Here is a 10,289-nt window from a genome sequence, read left to right as displayed (position 1 = left end):
ATAGTTAAGGCTGGGCGAGGTAGCTCATGCCTGTAATCCTAGCACTCTGGGAGGCCAAGGTGGGTGGATTGCTTGAGCTCAGGAGTTTGAGACCAGCCTGAGCAAAAGGGAGACCCTGTCTCTACTAAAAATAGGAAAACTTGAGGCAAGAGGATCACTTGAGCCCAAATTGGAAGGTGCTGTGAGCTATGATGCTACAGCACTCTACCCAGGGTGACAGCTTGAGATTCTGTCTCATGAATAAATTAATTAATTTAATTAAATTTTTAAAAAAGCAGTAGTTATCTTCTTACACCCTGGCTCCAGCTGGATCTGCAGTGTTTATGCTCCTAGCCCTGTGATACCTGACATACACCTCAAGGAAATCCAAATGAGAGCATGCCCTGTTTCCTGGGTCTTCAATATAACCCGTCCTACAAGTAATGACTTCCAGTCAGGAAATTCAAAGGAAACTTTGAGTTTGACTTATACTGCACAACAGGCACTCACATTCCCAAACAAAGCCTTCAGCCAAAGAAGCTTTAAGCCTTCAACCAAATCCTTTGGTATGTCCTCAAAAAAATGAGACCTGTGCCAAGCTTGTTCTGCTAACAAGCTTGAACTTACAGAATTCTCAAAGTGTCTCGTATCCTAGCAGCCAAACTCGTTATGCATAATTCAGCTTCCGAACATCATTCTCTTCTCTCCCAAATGCAGGAGGTAAGACCTTTCAACTTCCCTTTTCCAGACAGAAAGAGAAGTACACGAAAGACACATGTGAGGACTGGGGCTCCTTTACTTACATGGTGGGAAGGAGAAAAATAAAACACAACCGTCACGAACAGGATTCGAACCTGTGCGGGGAAACCCCATTGGATTTCGAGTCCAACGCCTTAACCACTCGGCCACCGTGACTTCCAAAACCGGGCTCTGCCGCGCGCTTACAGAAGGGGTCCGTATTGCAACCGGAGAAGTCGCGTAGCAGCGACCAAGGCACCAGTCTAGACACACACACCCTGGCATTCCCCCCTCCACGCTCTTACCTCCCCTCTGCGCCATTCGAAGGAAAAGGGTTAGGTGGTCTGAATAACCCCAGAAGAGATGGTGAGGGTCTCCAGCTCAGGGAAGAGTTGGGGGTCTCCAGGAGCGCAAACCTATTTAGGAGGCGATGGCGAGACCTGCGGAGGAAGCAGTCGAGGGAAGGGAGTGGGGCCCCAGGACGGCGGCTGGGGGACTTCTCGGGTTGAGAAGTAGGGGTGGGGGGGAGGGCGGGACAAGACGTAGGGGGTGAGGGAGACACGGGAAGAGTTTAAATGAGAAGCTCCCGGGAACGGATGAAAGGAAAGAACTTCTTGGGGAAAGGGCTTGGGGTTCCTTGGGATTAGGGGCTCCATGGGGTTAGAAATGTGCAAGCCGAGAACCACCACCTCCAGCTATGTGGGCTGGGGCAGCGTTCCCTTGGGATGGGATGGAGTGTATACCACTCTCGGGCTAAGAGGCAAAAAGAGGGAAAGGGCTTCGCGTCCGGCGAAGAGGCTTTCCGGAGAATGGCGCCCCCTCCAGGAAGGAGTCACCTCTCCCGAGGCTCCCGCCGCCGCCGCCAGGAAGGCCGCCAGAGTCGGCCCTGCGCCAGGCTGTGCACCGTCGCGCCAGGCCTGCCGGCAGGGGGCGCTGCGCCAACCGGGGCCGGCCCAGGCGGCTAGAGGCGGCGGCCGCGGCGGCGGGCGGCGGCGGGAGGCGGGCGGAGGAGGAGGCGGAGGAGGCGGGAGCTGAGCTGAGCGGGGCGGGCGGCGGCGGGGCCCGAGCCCGAGAAGATGGCGGTGCGGAAGAAGGACGGCGGCCCCAATGTGAAGTACTACGAGGCCGCGGATACCGTGACCCAGTTCGACAACGTGCGGCTCTGGCTCGGCAAGAACTACAAGAAGGTACGCGGACAGGGCCGCGCGGGGACCGGAGGCGGGACAAAGGGACGACGGCCCAGCTGCCCCCAGGCTGCTGCCCACCCTCCAGCCGCCCCCGGCCCCTCCCCCGCGGCCGCGCGAACTGCCCCCTGCGCGCCGCGCCCCTCCCCCCGCGCCTGCCCCGCACCCCGGCCTCGGCCTCTAGCCCCCGCCCCCACTGCTGCGCCCTCTGCCCCTTGTTTTTCTCCACTGCCCGGCGGGCGCGGGTGTCAGCAGCCCACCATCCTTGAGCCATCGCCTTCCCAGCTTTTCTGGGAGGGGCGGAAGGCCGGAGGTAAACTGAGTGCCGAGGGGCTCCCTCGCACCCCCGGCGTGCTCGCCTCAGCCCGCCACAGCTCCCCACAGGGCCAGGCACCGGCGAGGCTGAGGCCTCCCTGGTGCTTTGTGTACGTTGGGAGAGAGATGATGAAAGCAGGAGGATAAACAGGCACGGAGCGGGCCTGGAAAAGGTCCCCACCCTGGGGTCACCTGTCTCCAGCGCTCATCTCCCACCTTCATTCAAGGGGCCACACAGCCTCTCAAGGACCAGGCTGCAGAGTTCCTGGGCAGCGGCCCCTTCTTAAACCATTCCCAAGCTTCACAATGAAGTCACCCTGCAATCTAGCTTCACATGCCAGGGGCTTGGGGTCCCGAGGCCGGGGATCGGGGGGCTTTATGTCTCTAGCTGCTCACCGCTACCCGGTAACTGGAGGTGAGAAGGGAGTGAACAAAGGGTTTAAGAATCCTTACCTGTCTTTTCCAGCAAACCTTTTCTTGGTGTCTTTGTCTCTAGGCCTGGTTTTCCTCTAGAGATGGTCTCCCTTCTCACCACCCACAGTTAGGGGCTCTCCTTCTGGCTTTCTTTCAGCTCCCCAGTTCTTCCTGCCCAGCTTTGCAGCCTGTCACAAGTGAGTTGGGTGGTTTAGGACTCCCCACTGATGCTGGTTGTGAGCCTGGCCTTGGTCTCAGGGTCTCTATGGTGTCAGAATCCTGACCAACAGCTGCTGTTTCTGTGGCCTGTCTACCCCAGCCTGATGCTCTGGTTCCCAGGCTTCTACCTTCCACATTTTGAAGGAAGATCAGGCTAGGGGCTTAGTTTCTGGCCCTGGGGAGACTGACTGCTGTGACCTGGTTCAGCTCTTAGCTCTTTGTCATTTACCTTTACCTTCACAGATCTTTTTCCACCTCCCACTGAGAGGTACTCTCTACTCTGTGATTAGGGTGGAGGAAACAGGGGTCAAAAGGTAAAGAGAAAGCCTGACTCAGTTTTAAATTAAAACAGAAGGCAGGATGCTAGGTAGCATAATATAGAAATGTTTTAGACGGCCCAGGGTTGCTTGTTTCAAATACAATTTCCTCAAAAAAGATAGATACTGTCTCCCTCTTCATCAGGCTGGGTAATAGGTAGTCCTTCCCATTTAAGAAGTCCTGTGAAGACATTTTCAGAAGCAAAATGCACATCTCTCTAGTCCACTAGTCCTACCTCACTTCCTTGTGCCTTTCTTGTTAGGCTGCATCATAGGAGAAATTGTGACTTTTCACAGTTTCCCCAAGAAATACACTGTTGTTTCACTTAGAGCTCTGGAAGGATTGCTTCCATGTCCTGAGCTCCAGAAACTTTCAGAATTTTATAACCCTCAGTGCTGTTCGCTGGAGATCAGGTACCAAGATAACAGGGTCCTGCAACTCCAATTTCAGGGTGTAGCTGAGGAAGACTAGGAAGTATCCCTCACGCTAGCACCCCACACTGGCAACCTGAGCTGGTGGCTGCAGAACTTCGACTTCCTGATTAGGGGTCCAGGGCCTCCTTTCTACCATTTTTTTTTAAAAAATAGAAACTAGACATGTTGAGAAGAAAAGCACTATTTTCTCTGTCCCAGATGCTTCTAGACCCCTGAAGAAGAAATATGGGAGATAATAGACAATTTATCTGGAGTCTATTTTTCTTTCCTTTCCCTCTTTCCCTAGTACATACAAGCTGAACCACCCACCAACAAGTCCCTATCTAGCCTGGTTGTACAGTTGCTACAGTTTCAGGAAGAAGTTTTTGGCAAACACGTCAGCAACGCACCCCTTACTAAACTGCCGGTGAGTGCAGAAGCAAAGGGGTAAATTCTCGAAATTGGAGAGGGAGTTGTAAAATTTTAAAAATATTTATAAACGTTAAAACTTTTGAGATTTGGGTTATTTCCTACCATCCCTATCCCTGATCAGAGCATTAAGGGGTTGACAGTAGTCTCCAATTTACCATTCCTTTTGTCTTAGTAATACTTTGTGCAGCAAGTTGTCTCCAAGCATGTGGGCTCTGTCCCTAAGTCTCTCATGGCATGGTTAAAAAGCTATGAGATGGCTTGGCGCCTGTGGCTCAAGTGGCTAAGGCGCCAGCCATATACACCTAAGGTGGTGGGTTCAAATCCAGCCCGGACCCACCAAACAGCAATGACGCTGCAACCAAAAAATAGCCGGGCGTTGTGGCGGGCGCCTGTGGTCCCAGCTACTTGGGAGGCTGAGGCAGGAGACTCCCTTGAGCCCAGGAGTTGGAGGTTGCTATGAGCTGTGAAGCCACAGCACTCTACCCAGGGGGATAGCTTGAGGCTCTGTCTCAAAAATAAATAAATAAATAAATAAATAGCAAGCTATGAGATTTAGTTTTGCACAGACTTGTATTCAAATCCTGACTCTGGCACTTGATGGATCTGTGATTCAGCCAACCTTTATGAGTCATTGGGTCCTTCTTGTCTAGATAGGATTAATAAACCTACTTTGCAGGGTTTCTGTAACAGTAAGTGAGGTAACCCAGTAAAGTATTTGCACAAGGTGATGCTTTCTGAATGTTGGTTTGTTTCTATCCCTCTTCTGGGCCACTTAATACAATAGCACAAGGGTTAAAGAATTCTGGCTTTGAGAGGAAGATCAGTTCAATGTGGGATTTTGCGAAAGGATTATTAAGTAGTAAGAGAATTTACAGTGGAACTCTGACATACTTTTTAACCTGTCTTGATTTTGCAGATCAAGTGTTTCCTAGATTTCAAAGCAGGAGGCTCCCTGTGCCACATACTTGCAGCTGCCTACAAATTTAAGAGTGATCAAGGATGGTGAGATACCTTCCATTTATGTTTTTTATGTATAGTTTAGAGGAAATCTCTCCGTTATGAAATCCCCTGGGGTCTTTCTGGGGTGGGAGAACTTGGGTAGAAATTCTTAGGAGTTTCTTATTTTGCTAAGTTGTTTGACCTGACTTCCTAGGTTAGAAAAACAGGCTGGGAGATAGAGCCAAAATCATCTCCAAAAGTGAGAGAGAGAGAGTGTATATGTGTGTGTGTGTGTGTCAGTGTGTGTTTTGAAGAGGAAAAGGAATTTGTAGGTTGGCGTCTCAAACTTCTTTTTGTCTTTTTGTACTAAGCATAGAGTGATTTATAGAGTTTAGATCCGTGAACCTCAGATCCCAGATAATTTTGGCAACAACTGTCACCAAGATTACTTTCTAATTTCCCATGTTAAGTCACATGCCCTCCCTAGATTATTACCTGAGTTATACCACTCACTAGATTATTACCTCTTCACAAGGCGGCGTTACGATTTCCAGAACCCATCACGCATGGACCGCAATGTGGAAATGTTCATGACCATTGAAAAGTCTTTGGTGCAGGTAATAGGAACTTCTCTGTCATCTTTTCTCCCTCAGTGAGAATCCAAAACACCCCTTTCCTATAGTCTCATCCCATCTGTTTCTTCTCTCCACAGAATAATTGCCTGTCACGACCTAACATTTTTCTGTGCCCAGAAATTGAGCCCAAACTGCTAGGGAAATTAAAAGACATTATCAAAAGACATCAGGTAAGTGGGCTGGTCTGGAGAGGTTTCAGAAACCCCATGACACTTTTCCTGATGTTTTTACACTGAGAAGCAGCCCTGAACTTCCTTGCTTTCTACTCCAGATGTGGCTCTGCCTACTTGGAGAGAGATTTGAGTTTCTTTTTCCTGTAGACTTCTCTCATTTCTGAGTCCTAACAAGTTTAGATTACTGTTTCTGGAGATTGTGTTGGCCTGGGGAAAAAATAGCATCTTCCACTGAGCTAGAGATTGCCTGATTTCAGATAAGTGAAATCCTCACTCTTTGGAACTTTGTAATAATAAGCAGATGTCACTGATAGGGACATAACACCCAACTTAAAATTTCCCATGTATAGATTATCTGTTCAAGGGATTATCTACGGCAGTCTTTAATTCTTTGACTTTTCTCCATTATTAGCACAATCCCAGCTGTTTCCCTCTGCTGCTCAGCTGGTATATACTTAGAGAATACAAACTAACTTTAATACCATTCCAAGAAAAATATGATTAGGAAGGCAGATCTGTGGCTAAATTTTATTTTGGTTTATTTACACCAGTGGTTCTCAACCTTCCTTATGCCTTTTATATAGTTCCTGTGGGTCACGACCCACAGATTGAGAACTGCTGATTTACACCCATGAGTAATTCAGAGGAGACCATATTTACCTGCTTCTCCTTGTGCCATCCAGGGAACAGTCACTGAGGATAAGACCAATGCCTCCCATGTTGTGTATCCCGTCCCAGGGAACCTAGAAGAAGGTGAGACCTGGGTTTTCCTGGCCACTGCAGTGGATGGCCTAGACTAGGAGGTAGAGATTACCACCTGGGCTCTACTCCTTTCATCCTTGAATCTCCCTATCATCTTAAGTTCCTATTACCAAGCCCCTGTTGCAACAGGAGAGTGCTAAGTTAAGGCTGTGTAGGCTTGGCGCCTGTGGCTCAAGTGGCTAAGGCACTAGCCACATACACCTAAGGTGGCGGGTTCGAATCCAGCCTGGGCCCGCCAAACAACAATGATGGTTGCAACCAAAAAATAGCCGGGCCTTGTGGTGGGCGCCTATAGTCCCAGCTACTTGGAGGCGGAGGCAGGAGACTCACTTGAGCCTAGGAGTTGGAGGTTGCTGTGAGCTGTGATGCCATGGCACTCTACCCAGGGGGACAGCCTGAGGTTCTGTCTCAAAAAAAAAAAAAAAATTAAGGCTGTGTAAAGAGTTATTTATTGTGCTCCCTCATTAGCTATCTCTCTGCCTTCTTTCTCTGTCTCTATCCCCAGAGGAATGGGTACGACCAGTCATGAAGAGAGACAAGCAGGTTCTTCTGCACTGGGGCTACTATCCTGACAGGTGAGGATATGTTCCTGAGGTAGGTTCAAGTTCAGGAGCCAGACACAGAAGGCCTAGAATGTCAGGAATGCCTAGCAGGCACTCTTCTGGGGTTTTTAGGTTAATTAGTTTTCCGACATCTGTTAAGTGAATCCTCTATCTTGTTTTTTTTTTTTTTTTTTTTTTTTTTTGAGACAGAGCCTCAAGCTGTCCCCCTGGGTAGAGTGCCCTGGCATTACAGCTCACAGCAACCTCCAACTCCTGGGCTCCAGTGAGTCTCCTGCCTCCGCCTCCCAAGTAGCTGGGACCACAGGCGCCCGCCACAACGCCCGGCTATTTCTTGGTTGCAGCCGTCATTGTTGTTTGGCGGGTCCGGGCTGGGGATTCGAACCCGCCACCTTAGGTGTACGTGGCTGGCACCTTAGCCGGTTGAGCTACAGGCGCCGAGCCTGAATCCTCTATCTTGGAGGAGATTTGGACTTACTGGACAAGGCTTACACTAAAAGGAGTGGGGCTTTCTGTGTGAAATAGTTACCTCAGTATAATTTTTGATAAATAAATATTAGAAACAATTTAAATGTCTAACAGTAGAAAAGTGTTTCAGTAAATTTGTATATCTAATTAGTGGGATCTTTTGCAGTTTTTTTTTTTGGTAGAGACAGAGTGTCACTCCATTGCTCTTAGTAGAGTGCTGTGGTGTCACAGCTCACAGCACTGTTCAACTCCTGGGCTTAGGTGATTCTCCCACCTCAGCCTCCCAAGTAGCTGGGACTACAGGCACCTCTCACAACACCTGGCTGTTTTTCTGTTGCAGTTTGGCCAAGGCTGGGCTTGAACATGCCACCCTTGGTATATGGGGCCAGCACCCTACCCACTGAGCCACAGGCACTGCCCAGATTTCCAAACTTTTTTTTTTTGCAGTTTTTGGTCAGGGCCAGGTTGTACCCCACCACCTCTCGTATATGGGGCTGGCGCCTTACTCCTTGAGCCACAGGCTCTGCCCTCTTATGCAGCTTTTGAAGTGATATGAAATAACAGTAATTTATAGATGAGTTTGTTTGTTTGGGTTTTTTTTTTTTTTGGTCAGGGCTGGGTTTGAACCCTCCACCTCTGGCATATAGGGCTGGTGCCCTACTCCTTTGAGCCATAGGCAACACCCTATATGTGAGTATTAACTGCAAAAAGTAATATATATAATAACATCTAGTGCTAGGCGTGGTGGTCACAACTATAATCTTTGCATTTTGGAAGGCCAAAGTGAGAGGATCATTTGAGTCCAGGAGTTTAATACCAGCCTACCAGCCTGAGTAACATAGCGAGCCCCCCACCCCACCCCGGCAGATCTATACAAAAAATTTAAACATGGCTCTGCACTCGTAGCTCAGTGAGTAGGGCTTCAGCCACATACACTGAGGCTGGTAGGTTCAAGCCCAGCCCAGCCCTCTTAAACAACAATGATAGCTGCAACTAAAAAATAGCTGGGCATTGTGGTGGGCACCTGTAGTCCAAGCTACTCAGGAGGCTGAGGCAAGAGAATCACTTAAGCCCAAGAATTTGAGGTTGCTGTGAGCTGTGATGCCACAGCATTTTACCCAGGATGACATAGTGAGACTCTGTCACACACACACAAAAAAATTTTTTTTAAACATTAGCTAGGCAGGCTATGCACAGGGCTCACACCTGTAATTCTAGCACTCTGAGAGACCGAGGCAGGAGGATCACGTGAGCAAGAGTAAGACCCCATCTTTACTAAAAATAGAAAAATTAATAGCTGAGCATTGTGTCAGGTGCCTGTAATCCCAGCTACTCCAGAGGCTGAGGCAGAAGAATCACTTAAACCTAAGAGTTTGAGGTTGCTCTGAGCTGTGATGCTACAGCACTCTACCAAGGGCAACAAAGTGAGACTCTGTCTCAAAAAAATTAAATAAATAAAAATAGAAAAGTTAGCCAGGTACTAGAATGGACCCCTGTAGTCCCAACTACTTGGGAGGCTGAGCCAGGAGGATTGCTTGAACCCAGGAGATTGAGGTTGCTGTGACATAAAATGCCATCAAGTCACCTTAGCCTGGGACAAAAGAGTGAGACTCTGTCTCAAAAAAATAACAAAATAGGTTGGGTGCGGTGGCTTACTCCTGTAGTCCTAGCATTATGGAAGGCTGAGGAAGGCAGATTCCTTGAGCTCAGGAGTTCAAGACCAGTCTGAGCAAAAGAATGAGAGCAGTCTCTAAAAATAGTGCCTATGGTCCTAGTTATTCAGGAGGCTAAGGCAAGAGGATTGGTTGGGTCCAGGAGTTTGAGGTTGCTGTGAGCTATGGTGCCATGGCACTCTTCCAAGGGTGACAAAGTGAGACTCTGCCTCAGAAAAAAATGTAAAATAAACATAAAATTGGGGCTCCGCACCTGTAGCTCAGCAGCTAAGGCACTAGTCACATACACCAGAGCTGGCAGGTTCAAATCCAAAAATAGCCAGGCATTGTGGTGGGCACCTGTAGTCCCAGCTACTTGGGAGGCTGAGGCAAGAGAATTACTTAAGCCCAGGAATTGGAGGTTGCCATGAGCTGTGATGCCAAGGCACTCTACCAGGGTGACAGCTTGAGACTCTGTCTCCAAATAAATAAATTAATTAATTAAATAAAATAAAACCAGCTCAGTGCCTGTAGCTCAGCAGCTAGGGTACCAGCCACGTATACTGAAGCTGGCGAGTTCCACTCCAGCCTGGGCCTGCCAAACAACAGTGACAGCTACAACCGAAAAATAGCTGGGTGTTGTGGCAGGCACCTATAGTCCTGGCTACGTGGGAGGCTGAGGCAAGGGAATAGCTAGAGTCCAAGAGTCTGAGGTTGCTATGAGCTGTGACACCATGGCACTCTGCTGAGGGCGATATAATGAAACTCTGTCTCAAAAAATAAATAAAAAATAAAAATAAGGCCAGGCACGGTGGCTCACGCCTGGAGGCTGAGGCAAACAGATCACTTGAGCTCAGGAGTTTGAAACCAGCTTAAGCAAGAGTAAGACCCTCATCTCTGCTAAAAATGACAAAAACAGGGCACCTGTGGCTCAAGTGGCTAAGGAGCCAGCCACATACACCCAAGGTGGCGAGTTCGAATCCAGCCCGGGCCCACCAAACAACAATGATGGATGCAACCAAAAAAGGAAAAATAGCCGGGTGTTGTGGCGGGCGCCTGTGGTCCCAGCTACTTGGGAGGCAGAGGCA

General features: G+C 49.0%; 1 protein-coding gene and 1 non-coding gene across 5 annotated transcripts in view; one reads left to right on the top strand and one right to left on the bottom strand.

The window, feature by feature from the left end:
* Positions 1-812: 812 nt before the first annotated feature.
* TRNAS-CGA lies at positions 813-894 on the bottom strand. Its single transcript has one exon. It is a non-coding gene; the product is annotated as a tRNA-Ser (tRNA).
* Positions 895-1,681: 787 nt separating this feature from the next.
* Positions 1,682-10,289, top strand: part of SMARCC2 (SWI/SNF related, matrix associated, actin dependent regulator of chromatin subfamily c member 2) — a 32,155-nt gene continuing 23,547 nt past the window's right edge. For all 4 annotated transcript variants that reach the window (XM_023513668.1, XM_012805546.2, XM_012805544.2 and 1 more), the window contains exons 1-7: positions 1,682-1,904; positions 3,888-4,007; positions 4,929-5,014; positions 5,487-5,568; positions 5,664-5,756; positions 6,443-6,512; positions 7,027-7,096. In XM_023513668.1, coding sequence (XP_023369436.1) covers positions 1,794-1,904; positions 3,888-4,007; positions 4,929-5,014; positions 5,487-5,568; positions 5,664-5,756; positions 6,443-6,512; positions 7,027-7,096 — 632 coding nt within the window. In that variant the 5' untranslated portion in view covers positions 1,682-1,793. The remainder of the gene's footprint in view (positions 1,905-3,887; positions 4,008-4,928; positions 5,015-5,486; positions 5,569-5,663; positions 5,757-6,442; positions 6,513-7,026; positions 7,097-10,289) is intronic.

Source organism: Otolemur garnettii, unplaced genomic scaffold, assembly GCF_000181295.1.
Source record: "Otolemur garnettii isolate 467f Iridium unplaced genomic scaffold, OtoGar3 scaffold00043, whole genome shotgun sequence".
In the NCBI taxonomy this organism is placed as follows: domain Eukaryota; kingdom Metazoa; phylum Chordata; class Mammalia; order Primates; family Galagidae; genus Otolemur; species Otolemur garnettii.
Note: the sequence above shows the minus strand (reverse complement) of the source record. Positions and strands in the feature narration are given on the sequence as shown.